This window comes from Grus americana, chromosome 1, assembly GCF_028858705.1.
Source record: "Grus americana isolate bGruAme1 chromosome 1, bGruAme1.mat, whole genome shotgun sequence".
NCBI classification, from domain to species: Eukaryota; Metazoa; Chordata; class Aves; order Gruiformes; family Gruidae; genus Grus; species Grus americana.
The window spans coordinates 147,154,684-147,178,551 of NC_072852.1; the positions used below are offsets into that span (position 1 = coordinate 147,154,684).

The following is a 23,868-nucleotide window of genomic DNA, read 5'->3' on the forward strand; positions in this document are numbered from 1 at the left end:
TTGGATCAAATAATTTGTTAAATTATTAAATCCTTAAATGTTCAATAGCAACCACTGCAGTTAATTTTAACACTTGATCTCCAGTGGATCAAGCCAATTACTAAAAATAACAAGTTGTCGTGGTTTAACCTGGCCAACAGCTGAAACAGCCACACAGCCGTTCACTCACTCTACCCCCTTGAGTGGGACGGAGGAATCAAAAAGGGAAAAAAGAAGTTAAAACTCATGGGTTGAGATAAAGACAATTTAATAGGACAGAAAAGGAAGACAATAATAATAATAAAAATAATGATAAAAGAATATACAAAACAAGTGATGCACAGCACAATTGGTCACCACCCCAAGCTGATACTCAGCTAGTTCTCAAGCCGAACTGCCTCCTGGCCCACCCCCTGGTTATATACTGAGCATGATGCCACATGGGATGGAATATCCCTGTGGTCACTTTGGGTCAGCTGTCCGGGCTGTGTCCCCTCCCAGCTTCTTGTGCAATCCCCACCTTCTCCTTGGCAGGGCAGTATGAGAAGCTGAAAAGTCCTCAACTGCTTGGCAGCAACTAAAACATCAGTGTGTTATCAACACTATTCTCATTCTAAATCTAAACACAGCACTATACCAGCTGCTAGAAAAAAAATTAACTCTATCTCAGCTGAAACCAGGACACTAGTTATCCGCCTATGATATATCTGCCTGCTCCTTTCTGAAAGGAGTTGGGCAGCACCATTAGGTGCGGCTCAGTGACTATGGCTGAGAAAGAAACAGATCACTTGAAGCATCAAGCCTATAGTCCCCTGTGGCAGAGCAGACCATGGAAGAGTCCTTGACTACCAAAACCGCATACCATTCCCATTCTTCCAACAGACATTTAATTACCTGCCAAGAAGCTTTAAATTTATCTCTATTCCCTTTTTAAATTTTTTTCCCCCCATGGAAAAGGCTTGAGAGTAATACTTTGAAATTAGAGTGCTAAGTTAAAAAAACTCTTACAGACATGACATCAATTTATCATTTTCAGTATACATAAAGAGGTAACACGGTAACTAGGTTGTGGAAAACAAAGGATGTTTATGGCACTTCAACAAATGAACTAGCCTTCACATGATCAACAGAACATGAAAATGTTAAATCAGTGTTATTTATGATTGCAAAAATAAAATCCTACACATAAAGGAATATAAACATATTTTGACTGATCAGAGCAGTTGCTTAAGACAGAATTAAATAATCAACATGAACTCATTCATTGAAATCATCAATTTTACAAGCAGTGTGGCATGCATCTGTTCAGACTAAATGTAGATCAGCCACATGGCTATAAGCTTTAGCCAAGAAAAGAAGTTACTATGACTCTCTCCCCTCTATTTCCTAATTTTGTTTCTAATCAGCTTGTCTGAAGTTATTTGAGTTTCCATATGTAAGAGTTACACTACTATTTATTTCTTAAAGGCTTCAAAAGGCAGGAAGGAGGTAGAGACACTGAAGGAAGGAAGAAGAAATATTCTTCAGAAACAAGCTCTTAAACAGAACCAGTAAGTATTGACCACAGTCACAGTTTAAGCACTATTTAATGCTTGTTACCCCCATAAATCCCATTTCCTTACCAAGGTGGGGCAAGAGAGACTAACTGATAGATGTTATCTATGTCTTGAAGAAAACTCTCATACTGCAGACAGATCTGCCACAGTCATCCTTGATCAAAGGAAAGCAAAACAGTATTTTTCTACTGTATATTTAAACAGTATTTAAAAGTATTAATTTCTTTGCTTTTTTCACTACAGCCATTGTGTAACTTATGAAACTATACAAAACTTGATTAAGCACAAAGAAAATTCCAAAGGAAGAGCAAGTTTTAAGTACACAGCAGAAACTAGTTAAAATTTAAATGAATATGAATGGCAATTTCAGCATTTTACACCCATAAATGTGAACCAAAGAATTCCAAAAGAAGTGACAAAGTAAAAAGAATAAAAATGCTCACAAACTAAATTTGTGGAACACGACTTCTATAAAGACAATAAAGTCCAGATGATCATCTCTAGTTTGTACATATATTTGGATTAGTATTACACACTTGCTTAGAAAATAATGCAGAAACGTCATTTAGAATAATCTCAGAGGAACTTAAATATCATTGTAAATACTTTGGTAACACAGCAATAGCAGCCATGGTCTCCCTAACTGTTGGCCTGAGGAACACCTTCCCCACCCACCCAAAGATATATAATTAACTACATCAGGGCATACAGCTTTCAAGTCATTGACTAGAATAATCCTATAATTCTCTTGCACTTGTGTCAATAGAATGAGAAAACAGATTACTGAAAGATAAAGCAGACATCCTTTAATTTAGAGTAATCAAATTTTAACAAGTTGTCCAATGAGACTGTGCTAATAAACATGTACCTCAATCATCACATTAAAAGGAATTTGTAGCAAGAGGAAAGAGATGCCATCCTTGCATACATTGCACTGCAAAAACATCACCACTCCTACCTATTAGTGCAGGTTTATTTAGTAACAAACCTATTGGGGAAGAAGCAGCTTGCACGTGTTATTTCACAACCTCGGTCAACTCATTGTCTCTGAAAACAGCTCTATCATGAGGTATCCTCTGGGATACCAGTTGAATGAACACCTAATTCCATATCTTGTATCATTTGTAATAGTAAAACATGATCAGAATTAGTAAAACCACAACAGACCACTTCACTTCAAAACATGATGAGAACCTCTGCAGCTTATTCTGGATTTTACATATTTTATTGCAAGTGCATGACAAGTAGGCATTTTGGCCATAACTTGCAGTTTTATGCTTGCTTTCTTTTTAACATTTAAATGCACATCCAGGTCAATCTTTCAGAATACTCAGGAGTAGACACCTTCCATGAAAATGCTGCATGAAAGGATGCAGCAGATACAATCATCCTACTTTAGTCCCCATTTTGCTTGAAGTGCTGATGAACCCTGATCTCCTCCCATAGCTGGGTCTTTTCACAAGGACTTCAGTATCCCTTCCTTCCTCTGAATCTTGCCCTGGTATCCAACTGAAAATTGAAGTCAATATATTAAAACCATACATTTTGCAAAAGAAAGACTTGAGAGTGCCTGTGCTATCTTGGCACTTTGTAACGTTACTGTAAAGAAAATTAGTAACATAGTCAACAAGTCATAAGATTCTTCAAAGGAAACAGATGTTGTATTATCTTAAATCTCACACAAAATTAAAATTATGTGATAAGCATCCTGTGCATTCTGAAACAAACAGTGCAACAACACAAATGACAGAAGAGCATAGTGGGATGGCAAGGAATACATGAAAACAAGGTAGTGTAAATCTGCTTAGATCTGTTTTTCCAAGCTTAGTTGACAAGTTGAAGGAGGATTATTCAGATTGGGTTGAAGTGGGAGTCACTGCAAATGTCAGTGAGGACAGGGATAACATAAACACAACAAGTGTCTGAAAAAAAGTATCAGTCAAAACTGAAATAATATTCAACTTGTAAAATCTTCAAGTTTCTTCTTGGCAGTTACAAAAAAAGCATTTAATGGAAGGAAAAAAAAGGGCAGTAAAGCTAAAATAATGGCTATGGTGCAGCACTTACTGAAACTAAATTGCGAGTTCTTTCCCAGCGCAGCAGAAAAACATACTTTGATCTTGGGAGAATTCTTCTGAATTTAGATAGTCAGTTTTGAAGATGGCAGTTACAGATTGCAAGTCAGCCATACTCAGTTATTAGATTGAGGACGTATCTTTTACCTCCCTTAAATAACCCTTTTTCAGGATTCAGAACTGCAGCAAAATTTGTAAAGAGCTAAATAGCAAGATGACACAGCTTGTCCAATACCAAAGCATTTTCCACTTTAAACCTTGTTCCTACTTTAATATCTGAAGCGTACTAAAGTTTACTCCTCTGGTAAGAGATTACATTTCCTTACAAAGAAAACAGCATCTAGGAAAAAATCCTTAACGATTTTAGCATATTGTAAATTATATCTGCATTTAGTGTCTAACTGTTTTTTAAATACTCTTTAAGCCTCACTATCAGACCAAGTAAGAAATCTGGCAGAGCACAATTACTGAAATTTACAGAGTTAACAGGACAAGAAAAATGCCATTCTTCGGCCTTAGAATTTGGAGCAGTTAAACAGAATCATATAAGAGCCATGCTTCTTCCCACGTGAAACTTAGTTTCATAATGCTTCCTTAACAATCTACAGACAGGAATACAGGTCCATCATCTGGAGATAAATATATTGCTCCTGCAGCATCAAATAGGTATTTCAAGCATTGAATACACAGCATTTTTTCCTGTCCACAGAAATAATAATTTGTCAATTTGTGGATTAATACAGTTCGTACAGGAGAGATACAAAAAGCTGCTATGACTTAAGCAAAAATACAGAATGGAAGAAAAATTTTAGGTACAGTTTCAGCCGTATATTCTCCATTACGTATCACATCAGCTAAAAATAAAAACGAGCCTGCGCTACTCATGATTAGAAAGTTTTGATACCATCTTTGCCACATTTTAACTATTTTTTAAGTGTTATGGAAACACAAGCAAGATGTTTCTAGACAAGGAACTCCTATCAAAAATGGGGAGATTTTATCTAATTACATTTTTACAACTGGTTTGTCACTACCATACCTGATAGCTCATTATATAACAAAATCAAAACTATTACCATGAATTCAAGTCCTCCAAGAAAACTGTCAATTCCAAGAGCCTGCTTAAACAGTGGAAGTCTCTTTCAGTAGGACACCCTTTTCACTTAAATGTTGTTTGTTCACAGACAAAAATTAGCTTGTCAGTATCCTACAGCTAGCTGATCTACTAATATTGTTTAAACCAAAGCTTTAAAAAAAACAAAACTAGCTCATTCATGTGTCACATGCTAAACCTAATTAAATTTAAATATGCTTTGTTTCCATCTTGTTCACACTCTATGATTTTTTCTTCATGAGAAGAGTGTACAACAACCATAACTTAAATGGGATTCAAAGGCAAGACCTGTTCCCCTTAATGACACAAGTTTTACTGAAATAAAGCGGCTTTCTTCAGAAAGCAGGAAAAAGGACAGAAAGCAACCACTTCTGCCACTAGCAGAAGAAAATACACTACACTTACCATCGATCTTTTGCATGCAAAAAACGTCACTTGCAAACTCTTACAGTGTCCCTCCCTCAAGCACTGTTTAGGGCTTTTCTTTTCCTGTTAGATGAAAAATAAAGGATTAAAAATTCAATGGATTTCTGCTGTTTGCCAAAGAGCCCTCAAAATACTTCAGAAAAGGTTTTCTCGGGATTTTGCTAAGGTACGGTGACTTGCACTTTCTTCTAAAGTCATAATTTCTTAGCCTGCTTAAGACACGAATTAACAGGCTGGAAAGGGACGAAGTAAGTTTCTCTCCCCGAGGGCTGGATCACGGCCGCGGGAGGCCGCCTCTCCCCACCCAGAGGCGCACCCCGCGCCCCGAGACGCCCGGTCTGTGCACCCCCCGGCCCTAGCAACAGCCTTCCCCCGCCAGAAGACGGCCCTGTGTCAGGAAGGGCCGCGAGTACGGCCGGCTCTGCCCCAGACAGCGGCTTCCCATGCGCCTGGCCTGCCGGGACCGGGTTTAACCCGGCAGAGGCGAGTACAGCAGCAGCGACACTGGGCCAGGGGCTACGGGGCTCTCTCCCGGGAGGGCGGCAGCGCTCACCTGCAGGACGCAGGAGCTCTCCAGCAGGCACTGCCGCAAGTCCTCCCTCACCCCCCCGCAGGCCCGCCCGTCCTCCTCCTTATCCTCATAGTACTTAGGCATGGCGGCCAAACTCGCTCTACACCTCGCTGCGGCCTGTGGGGATACCACTACCAGTGGCCGCCGCCATGTTGGCGCCCCAAGCCCTACCGCCGCTTCCGGCGGGAGGAGGAAGGGGCGGGGCGGCTCCGGAAAGGAAATCGGGGCGCCTGCGCCGCAGACGTTGCCGGAAGTCTTCGGGTTAGTGGTGGTGGTGGTGACGGCGGTGCCGGTGCAGAGCGAGGCGGGGGTCGTGCCGCAGGACCGGGGCAGCAGGTGAGGCCCCGCCCCCTCACCACGCGCTAGGGCACGAGCCTGGGCCGTTGGCGGGGCGTGACCGTTGGCGAGAGGGAGGGGGCTCGGTGCTTCCTGCCCCGGCGTGAGGTGCCGGACCGCTGAGGGTGGCGGCTGTTTGTGGGGCGGGTGTGGGGGTCACTGCGGGCGGCGCCGGGCTGGCGTGGGCTGAACAGCGAGCGGGGAGGCCGGTAAACCTTCCCTTGCCCCTGGCTCGGCGCTCCGGCCTTTCGCCTCCCGCGAAGCCCGTCGGTCGTTAGCGCCTTGAATCGCTTTTACGATGAGAAGAAGGCGTGATGCCGGGAGAGAGCCCGCTTCCAGAGCCCCGCTACGCAGCCCCGCGGGGCTGAGGAGAGGGGGCCGCAGGCTTGGGGCTACCTGACGGGCAGTACTGGAAGCAGAGTTGCCGGCTCCTGGTTTCCCACTTGCCGCCTCCCCAGCGGTCAGCAAAGTGACTGTCAGGCTATAGCAGACTAGCCTGTAAATGTCGTAGCTTATACTTGTGCATGGTTTTTCTAACTTCAGTATTGCAGATGTGCCCTGCATCATGTGACTTATTTTTATTCTCTGTTATGTGCAAAACCAAATGCGTCTTTTGAAATTCCTTCTTTAGCAAAATGCTGCCAACCACTTCAGTTAATTCTCGAAGCCAGGGCAATGGTGCGCTAAGCCCCAGAGATGCTGCAAGGCACACAGCTGGAGCAAAACGCTACAAGTACCTGCGGAGGCTCTTCCATTTCCGGCAGATGGACTTTGAGTTTGCTCTTTGGCAGATGCTTTACCTATTTACTTCACCACAGAGGGTTTATAGGAACTTTCACTACAGAAAACAGACAAAGGACCAATGGGCAAGAGATGATCCTGCTTTCTTAGTGCTTCTCAGTATCTGGCTCTGCGGTGAGTGCAGGGGAATAGACAGCATAAAAGAGAGGGAGGGAAAGTTTAAGGATGAACACTTGCGTCCCTTCTAATCACACACACAGACACAAAAAGGACCGATTCATATTGATTATCTCTTAATCAAAGTAGGATAGAAGAAAATGGCCTAACCTTTTGGAAGTTAAGGTTGGAATTAGAAAACAGAGGAGGCATAACTAGTACTATGTAGTCCTGAATTAATCTCTCTATTTCAACTCATTTTCTATTGCGTTTAAAACTATGTAGTTCCCTGTAACGTTACAGACAGTAACAAAAACCCATGCCACGCAGCAGCAATGCTTTAGTTAAAAAATACTGAACGTTACAGATAAAATACTGGTTTTACATTAAAGGCCCTAGTGAGATTCTGTATATTGTGGAATTAAGCTATAAAGAAAGTGTCTCATTTAATTTTTAGATTGAATTGAAAACACAGCAAGAAGCATTATCCTAGTCTTCTTCTGTTATGTAGCACATCACCATTAGTAATATCAAAACTGTTAAGTGTGAAATAAAAGTATGTATCACCACACACGTGGTTTGAGTTAAGAAGGAGCTTTTACAAAACAAAGAATATTCTATAGTAGCATTGTGTGAATTTTTAAAAGATAGTTGGGGGGGCAGTACAATTTGGTGTTATATCATTAAGGCCAAGTACAGATGAGTGTTCTTCCATCTGTGAAAGGGATTATATTATGAATAACTTGCACTGTATTTTGCATTTGGTAGAAAAAATAAGCTGTTGGACTGAAAAATCTCAGGGAGAAAAATAATAAGGAAACTGGAGATTTAATAACAGTATACTAAAAAAACCCATATTAGTTTAAGATCTCATGCTTTCTTTTCCATAGCTAACTTAAATAATCTTTTTCTCCTTTCAGTGTCTACTGTAGGATTTGGATTTGTGCTGGACATGGGTTTTTTTGAAACAATAAAGCTGCTACTTTGGGTTGTCTTCATAGACTGCGTAGGTGTTGGCCTCCTGATTGCAACTCTAATGTGGTGAGTAGTGATGTCAGAAACTGAGTTCAGTATTGCTGTTGGGACACCGATAGTCCTCTGCTGTTTGCAAGACACTTGTTTTTTCTGTTTGGGGCAAAATTATAAAGTATTGACTATATGTTTTGTGCCGTTGTGGTAATGGTTTCAAAATGTTGCTTTAAAAAAGAACACATCTTTTTTTTTACTATCTTCTGCAAAAGGTGAATGTTCAGAAAGTAGGTATTATGATAAACATTTCAGCTTGTTTTCTTTCTTCTTGAGCTGGTTAATCTTCAGCAGTAATGCCAAATAAAAAATTTGGTGACCAGAAAAAATTCTTCATTTCTTACTTTAGTTGAACAGCTTAAATAAAGTAAGCCTGAAGATGATTATGTTTAAGTAGGACAATATACAATTGGCCCATGCTTCTTGATGAACTGTAGCTGACAGATGAAGGTCCATCAGACCTACTTTCCTGTCTGGGACAGCCCATAAATTGCTGGGGGAAGAGCATGTAGTAATGCTTCCCCCTCATCCTCCACCAATTTGTTCCTCTGGGTGCAGTCTCCCAAACCAGAAAGACTTCAGCATCTCCTGGTTTTCCTCTGTCCTTTAGTCAGCTTCCTGCAGGCCTAACTACCACTCAGCTGGCTCCAGTTTGGGTCAGTCCCTTCTTCCAGTACAGGCTCACCTGTTTTTGAAAAGCTTCCCCTGTTCCTAATGGGTCTAAACCTCTTCTTGCCTTGCTTCACCTTGCACCCAGGCTCTGCCTTTCTGACCTTGCCCTTGGCACAAAGAGTATGTCCGTTGAAGCTACTGTGAAAGCTCAGGTCTCTTAACTTCCTAGCTCTGCACGCATGTTGACTTCTTGTTCCTCTTCTAAATGGGATAAATCGTCTGATATCAGCAGAACTTCAGCTGAAGAAAACAAACTCTCAGGGCTTGTTGGGGAGTCTGTAACAGCAGGCAGTGCAGCGCGCACGCTGTTAGAGCTTCTTTTCAGTAAGAAGAATGGGCTTATCTAAAGAGTGCTAGCCTGCCTTCTTTCTGTCCTTGCAGCGTGCCATTTCTGCAGAGGTGAAGTAAAACATCTCTCTGTGAGATGTGCTGATAATGTGCAAGCACTTTTCTGAAGTCATCTCCATGCCTGTACAAACAGAAGTGGCTGGTGCCTGAGAACTTGAGACTGCATTGATACATTGTAGCACTGATCTAGTTAAAAAAACCAAACCACAACCCAAAACCAGTTCTGGTTCTGTATTACTAGCAGTGTATTTCAGCTGCCTGGTGAATACAAGGGCTGTAATTATGGTTTTAACAAAAACTGTCTAGTCAGTGTAGGTCTTCCATATTTTTCTCCCAGATAACAGAAACTTTGGGCTACGGAGTTAGAATCAGATATGGCTTCCTATCTCAAACCAATGTTTTGTCAGTCAGGTTTATAGATTCACATTAACAACACTCCAATGTCTTTTCATGTAGGTTTGTTTCTAATAAGTACTTGGTGAAGCAGCAGAACAGAGACTATGATGTGGAGTGGGGATATGCCTTTGATGTTCATCTGAATGCTTTCTATCCACTTCTAGTCATTTTGCATTTTATCCAGCTGTTTTTCATCAACTGTAAGTAGAGTATTTTGTGCGCTGTGCTTCAAAATAATGCTCTGTCAAAACATCTGAGAGCAGTTGTCTCTTTCAGATGTCATCATATCTGATTCTGTCATTGGGTATTTTGTTGGGAATACATTGTGGCTGATTGCAATTGGCTATTACATCTACGTGACATTCCTAGGATACAGTGGTAAGTAATGGCAGCTTCTTTTCTATTTGTTTGACTGAAACCAAGAGCATGATTTTTAGTCTATTAATTTGTAAATCAGAGGCTCAGCTGGGTGTTGAAGTAATTCTTTCTTCCTGGTAAAAGAAGTTTCATAGAAATTTACCACTTCATGTTTCCAGCTGGGTAGACATCTTACCCAATGAACCAAAATCTATTCTTCACCATACCAACTTATCTTCTTGTAAGGTATTGGACCTGTAGCACCACAACTTGTTTTTCTTGTGCCTCTGTAAATCCACTTCAGAATGTTTGCATTGGATAACAACTCTGGAGTGAGTTCAAGACTATAGTTTTGGTAAAACAGAACTCACGTGCCCTTTAATCTGTGCTAAGGGTAGGACTAGCAGGGCAGAGCTGACAAACCTGCCCTTCTAGGGGGCTGGCAGAGCAGTACTGGGTTTTTCTTGCTGTCTCTCCCTAAGGCCCTTCTACATGAAGCACCTTTTTTGAAAGAACGCTACTTTATACTTGCTTCATCATTGCTTCTCTTTCAGCATTGCCCTTTTTGAAGAACACAGCTATTCTTTTGTATCCGTTTGCACTTCTCATCATGCTCTATTTGATCTCATTAGCATGCGGATGGAACTTCACCAAGATGCTTTGTTCCTTTTATAAATACAGAGTGAAATAAAACCAGGACTTCATGTATCTAATGTTTATTTTCTTTACTGTCAAGACAGCTAAGAAAAACAGAAGTTAAGAACATTTTGTAAATGGTTGTAAATTTCTCTTTATTGTAGATAATTGTGTAAAAAAAAGTTTGAAGTGTCCTTTTTATTAAAATATTTACAACAGTAAACATGTTAGCAATTTTGTTCAAATATTTTTGCAGTACATTCCTAAAAACAAGTTACTTGTATGTCTCTGTAGCTTAAATTTAACTGCAACAAGTCTACTTAGCATAACTCTTACTGCAGATATTTTGCATGTACTGGCATAAGCTCTACATTATGAGGGTTTTAATTGACACCAAGAAGCAGTTTTATTTAAGAAGAATCTTGGCATACCTTGCCTTGGGACCGTGTGAAAGTAGGGCTCTTCGTAGTGTTGCACTGGTAAAGTAACAACTGTCCTAGATACAGAACTGTCCCCTCCTTTCATGAAAAAACTTGAGATTTATTTTAATGACTACTTCAAATATACATGGACAACTCTGGCACACAGAAGAAAGTGATGAAAGGCACAATTAACATGACCCATATCAGGTTTCCAAATATAGCAGCAAGTTTTAAAACCCAATCTCTCGCAGTCCAGTGGGTATTATTACATCCACTGTTCTGAGTGGCAGGTTGATGAACATGAGGGGACAAGTTTAGCAAGGGTGGGCTCTTGGCAATGCCTGCAGCTGTGAAGTCCACAAGGCAGGAGTATAAACAGACCATCACAAACACTACCTTTTGGAAAATGAAGATGACAGCCTTCCAAAGTAGCGTTCAGCATGAAGCATGAGCACTAGGATTCAGTTTCCAAAACAACGCAAGAGTAAACTGGTTACAGTAAGACTTAATAGTTCAATACTAGAATTTGATCTCTAAGGAAAAACTATATTTCTCTTATACCAAATATGCTGGCAGTGCATCTTACAGTACTGTGTGTTTCAGCCACTGTTAAGGCTTGAAGAGACTTGTGTTCCCCTCCCAGCAGACACTGAGCAACATTCCCCTTCTCACAAGAAAAGCACTGAAGGCAAAGGATTCCGTTTGGGACCTGCTCCCACCCTGGCTGGCAGCACCAACTCCCGTCCTGCAGGCAGCTGCGGCCAAACCATATGACTTTTCCCTAACAGGAATCCCAGCACCAGTGATCACCCGCTTCAGCAGTAAAAATACTTCATATTTAGTGCCCTACGGTGCAATACCATTGAAATCCACGAAGGACTCGGGACCTCTGTACCTTCCTTTTAGAAATGTCAAAGTTTGTCCTCTTGAATGCAGGCTTCACCATTCTCAAAGTTAAGCTACTTTAAGTTCTAGCTGCTCACAGCAGAAATCAGCAAAACCCTTAAGAGACCACTAAGGTCAGAAAAACAACACTCTCAAAGACTTAATTCATCAGGTCTGTGGGGGGCGGGGCATTTTTTACATCAGCAAACAATGCTAGCCTGAAAACACCAGTTGTTTAATAGCCTTTCAGCAGTATGCTGGTGATTGTAAAGATGATTTAAAAACAGGGGGTTTTTTCCCTTTCTACTACAGCTACTTGCTTTAGCTTTTTCAGAATACATCCTTCCTAGTAAGAACAAATATAGAACCTATGGTTCATTTCTTTCAGGGGAGCAAGGTTTGAAGAGATTGAATTCTTTTTTTCCCCCACAAAACTAAAATAATATTTCCCAAGTTGGACGCAAACTACAAATTACTACAATACTTCATTTGGAGCAAACATTTCCAACAAAAAACAGAGATTACTGAAATGATAATATACTTGGAAAACAACGAAGGAAAAATGTTATGCAGTTGTTCAATTTTGCCAGATTCAGCACACTCCAGCCCATTCAAGGAATGGTGTGACACATGGGCAAAGTATAAATTGCTTTGCTCTAAACCAACTCAAGGTATTTGAAAACTGCTTTTGAAAGAGCTAGACAAGCAGCAATATGACAGAAGAGTCCAATCTCTTATTGGTCCACAAATCATACGTGTATCTGAATTTTTCTAAGCCATCTTTCAGTTAAGAAAAAACACGTATCTATATGAATATTTTCTATCAATGCAAATAAATGGTTGAGATGCCTGCAAAAGCACAAAGCCTTATACAGTGCTTTAGAAACCCTCTTTAATTAAGAAAACAAAAAGTGCTAATTTGGGATCGCATCCTGTTCACATTATCTACAAAGCGTTCAGTAGGACTACTCACTGAACAAAGCAAGATTATACTGACAGTCTTGTATTTCCTTGGTCCAGAGCAATCCTCACCAGCTCAGAAAAGCCAGTACTCGTATCAGCCCATCTGTTTGGCATCCAGTATAAGAAGTTAACAATAATTTGCCCGGATAACGAAGGTTTCTGGTAACGCCTCTGGTTTCACAAAAGTTCTCTTTCCTGAAGCTTTAACAGTGTCAGAAGGAGCTAATAGGATCATGGGATAATGCAGTTTATTTTGAAACACTTTCTGTTATTTGATTACTATAAGATTCAGTGGCCTAGAGGGGATTTTTTTAAAGCCACAACAAAATAACCTGAAATTAAATAAATGTAGGAAAAAAATTCCCAAAAATCAGGTAATAGGTTTAAGATGCTGAGAGGAACTCTTGTGGTAATAACTAGCTTACAGCCGAGAGGTGTAAAAGACACAAGCCCTGGAGTATACCCAGTAATAAACTGTGCCTGACCTAATGACCACTGAGCCAAGCAGCCGATGCAGTCTTATTTCACCATAATTCCAGGAAGGAGACTTGCACCACTTTAGCCTGACTTGGGGATTGGAATTTGAAAGGTAGGAGGCCCAAAATAGCTGTCTGCAGAGATAATTAGCTAGAAAATATTTTCGCTGCTTTTTCTAGGTCTCAGCAAAATTTCCAAGCAAATTTGCAGCACTGTCTGATGATACCAGGTCTGAATGTACAAAACATAATTTGTATTAATGCGGTGCATTTATTTAGAGAGCATATAAACTCAGGAACATTTAAAGCGTTAAAGCAGCCCAGAGTATTTCCAACTCCTGCTAGCAGAATGTAATAAAAATACAACGATCTTTAGAAAAAAAACCCACATACTTTACCAAGCACTAGTTAATTTGTCATCTTTGATAAATTCCATCTCAACATTTTTGAAAACTAAATATACTGTTAACCAGAGTCCTGCAATTAATGTGGTAAGGGTTCTAGATATTGAAATACATTAGCAATGATCCATCTTAACTACTGTGAAACATCAGGAACAGTAACACTTTGAGAATAAGCACACAGCTTGCTTAAATAAGTGGTACCAGTAAACTTTTGAACCCATGGAAAAAGATGAAAGTCACTGTCAGCAAAACTACTTATATTACTAAACTGCAATATCTAACATATTTCTGCAATCTAAATTGTAATAGATAGCTCTAGTTTAAATTACTTGCATCATTCATTCACCGGCACAGCTGAGAAGAAAACCTAAATACGTTCTCAGACCTTTGCTAGCCAACGTGTGATAAAAACCCAATGCATGGCAATAATCTGGGGGCACGGCATCACACATATAACTGGGCTTTGGCACCACAACAGCCTGGATTCACACGGGATTCTGAGCCTATTCACCCACGTTCCTAAATCCAAGAATAAACTCCATTTATGTGGCCAGTGCTTAGCTTACACCCACAGTCTCTATGGGCAAGATGAGCTTTCCAAGTAACATTTTACTTACACCACGTGATGCAACCAGAAGTAAACAAGGCCCACCCGGTAGCTTTCTACTTTGCTTCAACTTACACCAGTCAGTCTAAACAGAAGGTCTTATCTCTGTGTACAAATCTTGTCTTCCCTGTGTCCTCAGACAACACAGCTAAAACAAAATGACTACTCTCTGTAGTAAAGCTCTTAAACTTGAATACTGCTGAACTGTCAAAGTTATGACACAATTTTCCAACAAGGCAGAAGACGAGACAGGTTGACTCGATATCCCAGTGGTGATGGCTTTCAGCTTGCAGTGCTGGCGAGTCAGGTGTAGGCTCGTGCTCCTTACAAAAATGTCATGAAAAAGAGGGCAAATCTATTAGTAGAACTTTCATGCTGGAGATATGAATTCAAGGTCCCCGCTCTAGATCAGGGATCCCGCAACAGGTTTTGCCCATCTGTGCCCTGGCCACAAAGATGTTGGGGATAATGGAGGGGGGGGGTTTTCACAGGGAAAACTGGGCTGACTTGTCAGTTCCAGGAGGCTGGTTCACAGCACAGCTGAGAATCCCCAAACCAGGGTAGATGCCTCCCTCCAGTGTCAATCAGGCACTTCGTTCCTATTAAAGAGAGGAATTTCTGCCTCTCCTCTTCCTGACCATTTCTGACTGGGTAACTTAAATCTTCCCATGCCTGTGTCCTTATGTTACACATAAGCACCTAAGCAGAAGGACTCTTAAGAGCAGCGGCAGCATTAGTACGGCAACAATTCCACTCTGGATTTAATCCAAACCACTTCCTGTTCCTGACCAAGTTTCCGATTGATTTAAGATCACTGTTGTTTCCCTTGAAACGAAAAGGCAGGGTACTCACTTGAAGCCAAATTCCGTTCCTACTAAAAGTTAGTGCGAGTTACTACACCAATCAATAAAGGAGTCAAACTGAAACCTTGTTCTTGAACAATGGAAGAAAATAAAAAATAAACCAGAACTACTCACTGTAATGTATCTAAAATAAACGCTGCAATAACAGAACTTTTTAAAAGGAGACCTCTGCAGATCAAATGTACATAATTACTATTAATTCTTTTGATAAAAGGTAACCTCTGTCACTCCAAAGCAAAGCAAGAAAGTGATTTTTTTTTTTTCAGTACAGAAAATGAATTTGTCCAGGCTAGGAAATGTCTACAAAGATTTTTAGAAAGAACTGTTTGGAATTGAAAAAATTCTTCTAAAATGCAATGGATTCAATCTAAAATCACTGCAGATTTAGTACATAATATGAAACAAGACATTTCAGCATGCTTTTTATGTGGCTACAAACTGTACATAGTGGAATTTCATAGCCCCAAAGAATAATGCTCTTCAGAACTCTGTTAATGCCTCTGAACATCATTCAGATTCTGTGTACAAAAAGACATAATTTAGAAACTTAATCCAGTTTTTTTAAACATGGCAGTATATTTGAAATATGGTATTAATTTATGTTTGCATCTCCAAAAAAAAATGTAGAAAGATAACTTAAACTAGAGAATTCATAAAAAAAACTATATCAATTTAAAATTTTACTGCATAAAAATATGTACTTTTCAAATTATTTTAATAAATTAAATATCCCTAACATTTTTAATATATATCCCTGACAGTCTATAAAAGAGGGTTCTTGTTATAGAAAATAAATGGAACTCCGAAAGTACCCCCTTCATAAAACATATTTAACAATAATTATATTTTTTTTCTTCTTCAAGGAATGTAACAATATGTACAACTTCTCTATATTACTATACTATCAAAATAGTACAAGTTAAGCGTAGCAGGGTTCTGTAACCATAAGATGGTAAAAGTCACATTAAAGTGGAGGACAACTTAGACCTCAGATGGATGTTATCAGTGTGGTGCATCGGTTTCTGGATGGATCAGATAAGAAGGGGTAAATACAATCTTCTCATCTACAGTAGATTTCACAAGAGGTAGAGTTCAAGTGAAAATGAAAGAAATTTGGAATAAGGTGCATGCTCAGTATTTTCAATTTGTGACTTGCTAAGGATGTCAGATTTTATAGGAAAAGTTTTCAAGGAATCTTTCTCTTTCCTCTAAAGCAGATTTCCATGATCAGTTTGTAAGCTTTTTAATATGAATCTGAAATAGAGAATCAGAAAAAAAGAAGTCATGGTTTAGGTATTACATTTCGCAGTAATAAGAGGTAACTGTTTTCAGCATTAGCCAAAATTTTGAGCTTCAACCCACTGGCAGAATGAAGAAATCTCACATTTGCCAGTTTAATTTTAAAAGGTTATACCACCTCTCACCTCATTTAGAATTGCCCAAACTGCTGAATTTTGTATCACTGAAAGCCGGAATGCTGAAATAGGGTTTAGGCTGGGGTCAACTGTTCCTTCAGCTACACCATTTTCAAATTTCCCTGCAAAAGAAGCAAAAGTATATCCTTAATTAACTCCTGTTCAACAAACTAAAGTACAAAATCTGTGTCCAGAAAAATGTATCTGTAGTATCACAATTCACAGGTGAAACCTATTGCTGGTGGCTGTAGGGTTGACTGGCATCGTTCCTGAAACAAAAAGCAGACAGCGATTTTTGATATCAGATTCAGCTTTGCAGCAGCAAACAAGATATGGCATATCATCAGAGCACACCGATCTGAACAGGATTACACGCAAGAGTAAAAACTTTGGAACCATCTAAGGGTATGAGCACCTCAAACTCTGGGGAGATTTTGGCACAGATTTCCATTTATTATCATGGAACTAAACATGGAGCCCCTAGGTTGTGTGTTTTCAAGGAGTATTAAGGACAAGGGGTATCATTCATGCATAATGTATTTCTGTTTCGATGATCTTCAATTATATTGAGATGAATAAGAATCCAATTTAAAGCCCAGTTAGACTTTATCCTTAAAACAGATACACAGCAGCTGCAATTCATTAAGATGAAAAAACTCGCTTTTGTTACTAACAGGGATGCCCAACCTATGTTCAGCAAGCTAAATACAATCCATGAGTAAAATTTCTCTTCCTTGACACAACAGGTATCCTGGCACCTTCCCCAAGAGTCGCTTGGCTGTGGCAATGCCAATCTCGTCCCATGACAAGACAGCTGATTGTCTGTAGGGGGGGGTTCAAATCCAGGCCAAGCACAACAGCTAGCACAGGACAGAAGAGGTGATCTTAATACAACCTGGAAATGCCTCTGCAATAACCTAGGCAATCAATCCTGGCAGAGAAGTTGGATGTAGCCGCACTACAATTAAGACTCACGCTAGTCTTTGTTTAGTACATCGGTCTCAGAAATGAAATATCAGAAACAATATTAAGTAAAGCCTACAAGGTCACGTACCCAAAACTGAATGATCAAAACTCAGGTTTGTTTTGTTTTAATAAAAATGTCTTAACTGTTGCAATAGTAACAACACACATTTCTTTCTACTATGACATACCTATCCTGAAGTAACCATCCTCTAAGCGCTTGTCTTTGGTTTCTTTGCTTAATACCAGTTCTTCATTCTAGAACAAAGCACAAATGAGATCATTTATTTTGACATATGACTTTGCCAGGGAAAGACAAATGTGTGTGCACCTTTGTTATATATTCAGCATCCATCTTTTCTAAATAATTATGAACCAGCTTAGAGTAGTTCTTCATAGCCTTAGACAAGCCAACAAAAAAAAAAAAAAAAAAAGCAAAAGCAGCAGTGTTCCAGAACTGAACAGTATTTAGCTTCAAAGTAGAAAAAAGAAGTACTTTAAGTGTCCCGCATAACTCATGTGTTAACTGCCATGTGAACAGAATACGTAGCAGATACACAGTAGAAGAAAAGCAAAGGCAGGACCTTGCCTTCTTTTCCTATGGATGAACCAGAGATTTCTCTCAGGACAAATGAAACTTACAGCTTACTTTTTGATCTAAGAATTTGGGTGAGATGAAAAGCCATCAGACCAGCAAGGAAAGCATTGCAATTATCACCACCTTACTTAAAAGGATGGTAACAATAAGCATCGAAAAATGAGATTGTAGACCAGAGCTTCAAAAACAACTGGAAAATTACAGCCAGGATCACATGATCCAATACTAAAAGACCCACTGTAAGAATCTCCTAGGAATCAATTAAAAATGCTTGACAAAACAGAAGATTAAATCCATCAGTTTTTTTCAGGTTCTTTTTATTCCTACTTTTAAGGGAGGCTGCTGGAAAAAGTGGTGGGATTTGGGGGCTTTTTTGGTTTGGTTTTTTATGGGGTTTGTGTTTTGGTTTTTTGGTTGGTTGGTTGTTTTTTAGTGTGTTGCTTGAATCTCAGATAAATCCAGTCTGGGGGCACTTTGGTTTCTGAGGGTTGTTTTTTGTTTTTCTGAATTCTGCTTAGAGAGAACCAGGGTCAAAGTACTTGAACGAGCTTCCAGCTCTACTGAAGTCCATGGTGGAGAAATTGTTCTCTCAGGACAGTACCTATCATTCTGCAGCTGCTGTCCTCATATTGGTGACATCATCTGCTGACACCAATAGCTTAGGAACGAACCTGAGGCAGAATTTCCTGTTTACCTTCCCACAAATTGTGTCACTAGTGAGGGAAGCTTGGTAGCATTGCTTCCTTAAGGGATGCTCCAGTTTGAGGGACATTTCACAGCTGAGTGTAGCCAAAAAGAGACATGCTTGATGCACCTTTTTTCTCATTATCTTGTGCATTCTTGTGGTATCTCAGGCCCAGATGAAGTGAGGGCTGCTGCTGGTTTTTGTGGTTCAATATATTTCCAAAGGTCTTGAGAAACAAACCCCATAAATCTTACAATATGATACAATATCCCACATATTGTGTTGTATAATTAGAATCAAACTGCCAAACTTCTTTTTAGGGGTGAGGGTGGTCAGAAATTCCTATTTTTGCTTGCTCCCAGGAAGGCAGACTGCAAGAATGGAGAAGTAAACTCCTCCATGATAATTTACTTTAAAATAAATAAATAAATAAAGACATTCAGCATACAGTAATTTAGGCACAGATTCCAAGATACCTACACCAGATGTATGGGAGAAGATAGGAGTAGTTCGCTATTTTAATGCTGAATAAAATAAACTTGTCTGAAGTTATCTTAATCCTCTGACAGAGTTTTGTGATATAAATGGTTAGCTATAATATCTAGTTGAAGAAAAAGAACCCATACCACCATTTGGATTCAAGCAAAAATATACTTTAGATAATGTAGTGCCCTCCTGAGACAAAACTTAGACTGATTTATGAAAAAAAAAATCAATAATCAGGAGAAAGGAATACATTCAGTTAAGAGCCCAGATATTTCAATATCTAGTAAGGTTTGGATGTGTGTCAATTCCTGAACCAAGACTTTTTTACTAAGTCAAAAAGGAGATTGACTTAGCTTTCCCATTTCCAAAAAACACAGGAGAGGGAAGATTGATTATTCTTTTGTTTTAAATAGTAGCAGAGAATTGGAAGAAAAGGAGCTTGTTTACCTCCAAATTACCAACAGCACTTGTAGCAAACTGCACACTGAATGAACATCTGAATAGTTACAATAGTTTTCTGTTAACAAATCCAATTAAAAAAAGAAAAAAATATGAGAGCATCAAGATCCTCCAGTTAAAAAAAGAAGCATTCATGTCTCCCTCACGCTGTTAAAAAAGTCAATAAAATTAGGAGGTTTTGCTTTTATCCTATAATGGAAGAGACACAAATCAAGAAACTTATACCTGAAAAGGCAAAACTTCCACAGTTGTGTTTAGAAGTATGTCTCCTGGATGCTCTGGATTGCCACTGTGAAACAAGTACCTGTAAATGAAAACGGAAAAATAATCTACATACATCAGTCAGAATTATCTAAGTTACCATCTTACATGTTAATAGTCACATTACAGATGTTACAATGATAAACGTAACTTTTATACTGGACTACGTAGATAAGAAACAAAGGATGGTTTCATGCACTACCATAATTGAAACAGCTAAAGTTTTGCATTTTTTAAAGAGTAGTCAGGCAATATTTTGTTTAGAAAGGTAGTTTTCATAATCTGATCTTGACAGATTGCATTATACACAGTGAGCAACACTGTAGTCGTCATTGCCTGGCGTGCACTGGCATCACCTCCAGCAGCAAGAGCCCTGCCTTCTCTCAGCCTCTCCCCACCGCTCCCCACCACGCACCACCCCCTCCTTGTGCCCACAGGATGATCTCTGCAGATCCATTCTGAAACAGTTCTGGGAACTTATCCAAGTCAATGTTTTGCCAGGACAGTTTGCCCCAAGACCAGCTCTCCACTCTGGTTCACTGCAAAAGTCCCAACTCATATCCACGCCCTTAATGTTACCTGAATTCAAACTTCTATTTCAAAGACACATTTTTATTTTTTTTTTAAAAACAAAACCATATTTTCGATGTGTATACACACACAGAAAAGGACCTTTTTTTTCCATACCTGTACAAAGTCCCCATTACTCTCATTCAATTGTGCATTTAATGAAATTTCTCTTTTTTTTTTTTAAATAGGACAGAGTAAATATGTTTAAAACTGTATCAAAACCATCCCTACACATATCAATCAGTGAAGTGAGGGTGTTATTCTAGCTGCCCACTCTCAAACAGCTTTTGCAGTACTGTGCATGTGTAGATAATGTTACAAAAGACACAGTTTAATTCCCCTTTCTTTACATATAACACAAATTTCATATTCTTTTGAATACGTATTATGTAAACAAGTAACAATATTTTTTTACCACTAGGTGGTATCGACACTTGAAAAATTGTTCATTTCTTACCATTTTTTCTAATGGACCACAGAGTTTATTCAGATTACTGTTTAAAACTACCTAGATATTGCACTTACTCAGATGCCACTTTTAAAAAGCCAATTTTACTTCTAATGCATTTAAATGAATATGTAAAAATCTATCAACACATTTCAAACCTTTCTTCAATTGGAACTTAGTGAAATTAACAGTAAGCACCATCTTTGGCATTAAATACCTCACCAGCCAGGGACAAAATTAGTTCAGACATTATCACTTGATTAAAATTACAAACATTAGCTCAATTTGCAATTTATTAAGACATAATTGGAGATGTAAATTTGTCTTTATCCAATATGCAAGGTAAGTACTTGCCGTTAATCCATACTTGATAGCTACAAGACAAGAAGTAGAAGAAAGAGCTCTCCGACCCTGACTTGTGTGACACACACAAGTACCTAACATTTCTTTTATCAAGGCTCAGAAAAGGAGTAAAACCCCACACTTGGTTATAAGAAAGCTATGTAGATTTCTATTGCACTGGTTTCAACTGAACTGCATGGCAGAACAAAACCAGATCAGTAAGCTTCAGCACTGTTATGACCTTCAAGAAACATAATTTCCCTGCAGTAGTTTAATGTGAAGGTTAGTCAATTCTAAAGTACACAGGGTACCTAAAAAAATCCGCAGGTTTTCCAAGAAAAATCTTGTGACTTTTTCTAAACATTAGTGACATCCAAAAAACCCCAAAGACTTAGCCTTTCTAGGAAGGCATCTTTATTGTACGTTTTAGTAAGAAGCAAAACAAAATTCTTGGCAAAGCTGACCAGAACAGTCAGTATATTCTGCTGTCTTCTGACCTAGCAGATCTAACCTGCCATCCTTTAGTTTGTCGGATATCCTAATCATTACTGGGAATTCTTCTCATGAAAACACTGAAAATTCTAAGGAGACCTATTTTAAAATGCAAGTGATCAAACACATTTAAGGTGCTGCCATCAAACACTCCAACTAAACCACAGACACAGTGCTTTTCCTTAGTGCTTTCTAGTTCACAAATCTTATTTCTGAGAAGACACACCTAAAAAGCCACAAAGAAACTCCTCATGATCTGTCATCACTGTGCTCTCAATGAACGATAATGGGGTTGGGATGTTGGGGTGGGGGTTTTTTGGGGGGGACATGCAGGGAAGTGGTGGTGGTGGGTTGTTTTCTTGTTTGTTTGGGGGGCGGTGTTGGGGGTGTATTTATTTATTTGGGTTTACTTTGTTTTTAAAAACAACCCTGCAAACATACAACCACAGCCAACCATTTCTCCTACTGTGCTATCAACTTTTGAAACTGAAGTGTGGTTTCCTCCTCCCAGCAGTTATCACTCTGTTAGGGCAATGCATTCAAACATTGGCACAATGCCAAAACAATTTACAGAAGTAATTAATAAAATCTGATTTCCATATTTCCATGTAATCAAACCCATTTTTTTAATATGTTTTCTATAACTCTGTCTAGCCATATGCAGACACGTATATAACAGATGCATATGTCACATCTTATTTAAAGTTATGTTTAAAAATGAAGAGGTATTTTCGTATCTAAGCCTTGCTTGAACACTTGACAGATAACACCTACTTAGACATAAAAAGTTACACAGATTAAAAATAGAAGCCTGAATACACATACACAGCCAGTTCACATCTATGATGAATCTTTTGCTTAGAAATAAAATTTACAAATTACATTTTATTTCAAATTAAATTTTCTAATTTACAAACAGATATTCTACAGCTCCTAAAATGTGTCATTAGCTATTCTTTTGTAAAACTTGCCTTCCTGACATACTGATAAATCACAAGCTACCAAGGTTTTCAGACTATGACAGGTATTCCTCAATACAGATACTGAACGACTCGGAAGTAGCTGTGCTTTTGGCTGCTAAGTTATTCTGACATCTGTCCTGGGATTTGCATGTGACAGTCCAAACATGCATTTTTCTTCCTAGTTAACTGACATTCTTCTTAGGATGGAATCACTAAGATATTCTTGTCTACCTGCTGCTCAAACATAACACCTTCTAAACCATTCTTTCAGATTAAAATTCTGAAAGCCATAGACCTCTAAATATAGTAATCCCAAACAAATACAAATTCACCTAAAGTTAAAAAAAATACTACTATTACTTTATGGAATATTACTTTACAGCTTTTTTTATTACAAAGTACAAACATGGACACATTTGGACATTTTTGATGGAAGTCATCAGAGTAAAGTAACTCTAACTTACAACTGGTGAATGAAATACTAATGTATCTGAATCTTCAAGAACCTTTTCCTCTGGCAGTGTCTTTTTAAGGAGTCACAGGTCAAAGATAAAAACTAGCAACTGTAGATATTCAAGAACAGAGACAACCTCCTCTCTGCCAGAAGTTATTAAATGTGTGAACTAACTTACATACATTCTGCTCATGACCTCAGTGCAGTATGAGAGTAACAGAGGATGCTAAACATTAACACCTCATGTGCATAAAAAATTACACAAAATTTCAAGAGCACTGAAGGTTTAAAAAAAAAAAATCCAAACCAAAACAAACCACAAAACGACAACAACAAAACCAGAGCAAAGTCAAAGCTGCAAACAAAACTTCTGTTTTCATATTCAGTGACTTGAGTATTTACCCATGTTGAGGGTTTGACTTCTTGCCATGAAGCTAGATACACCTATTAAATCAAGCCAATTGGAGAGAAAAAAAACCCACAATAAGCTGTAACAAATAGTCATACACATCCTAACACACAAAGGGCGGGGAAGGCAGAAGCATGATTATCACTAATACACCGATGAACGACATCATTAGCTTGCCAATGCAGTTAACTGTTATGGTATGTTAACAGCCTACACTCAGATTCAGAACTCTCCCAGTAGTGAGCACCTGGAAAGGCTCTCATCTTTTTTAAAAACTCCCAAAGGATGTGTATAAATTAATATAAATATTACTAA

General features: G+C 38.9%; 3 protein-coding genes across 5 annotated transcripts in view; 1 reads left to right on the forward strand and 2 right to left on the reverse strand.

The window, feature by feature from the left end:
* Window positions 1-230: 230 nt before the first annotated feature.
* Window positions 231-5,927, reverse strand: LOC129203492 (cytochrome c oxidase assembly factor 5). Its single transcript, XM_054818058.1, has 3 exons — window positions 5,704-5,927; window positions 5,130-5,213; window positions 231-3,044 (listed from the first exon to the last, which is right to left on the reverse strand). Exons 1-3 carry the CDS (start codon window positions 5,803-5,805, stop codon window positions 3,003-3,005), a joined length of 228 nt encoding a protein of 75 aa, XP_054674033.1. The 5' UTR covers window positions 5,806-5,927; the 3' UTR covers window positions 231-3,002.
* An 18-nt stretch (window positions 5,928-5,945) lies between these two features.
* UNC50 (unc-50 inner nuclear membrane RNA binding protein) lies at window positions 5,946-10,612 on the forward strand. Its single transcript, XM_054818045.1, has 6 exons — window positions 5,946-6,057; window positions 6,689-6,972; window positions 7,875-7,995; window positions 9,457-9,596; window positions 9,673-9,774; window positions 10,308-10,612. The coding sequence occupies exons 2-6, from the start codon at window positions 6,693-6,695 to the stop codon at window positions 10,442-10,444; spliced, it is 780 nt and encodes a 259-aa protein (XP_054674020.1). The 5' UTR covers window positions 5,946-6,057; window positions 6,689-6,692; the 3' UTR covers window positions 10,445-10,612.
* Window positions 10,613-14,628: 4,016 nt separating this feature from the next.
* MGAT4A (alpha-1,3-mannosyl-glycoprotein 4-beta-N-acetylglucosaminyltransferase A) overlaps window positions 14,629-23,868 on the reverse strand; it is a 77,264-nt gene continuing 68,024 nt past the window's right edge. For all 3 annotated transcript variants that reach the window (XM_054818012.1, XM_054818031.1, XM_054818021.1), the window contains 4 exons: window positions 19,841-19,919; window positions 17,579-17,645; window positions 16,434-16,546; window positions 14,629-16,263 (listed from right to left, as the gene is read on the reverse strand). In XM_054818012.1, the coding sequence (XP_054673987.1) occupies window positions 16,237-16,263; window positions 16,434-16,546; window positions 17,579-17,645; window positions 19,841-19,919 (286 nt within the window). In that variant the 3' untranslated portion in view covers window positions 14,629-16,236. The remainder of the gene's footprint in view (window positions 16,264-16,433; window positions 16,547-17,578; window positions 17,646-19,840; window positions 19,920-23,868) is intronic.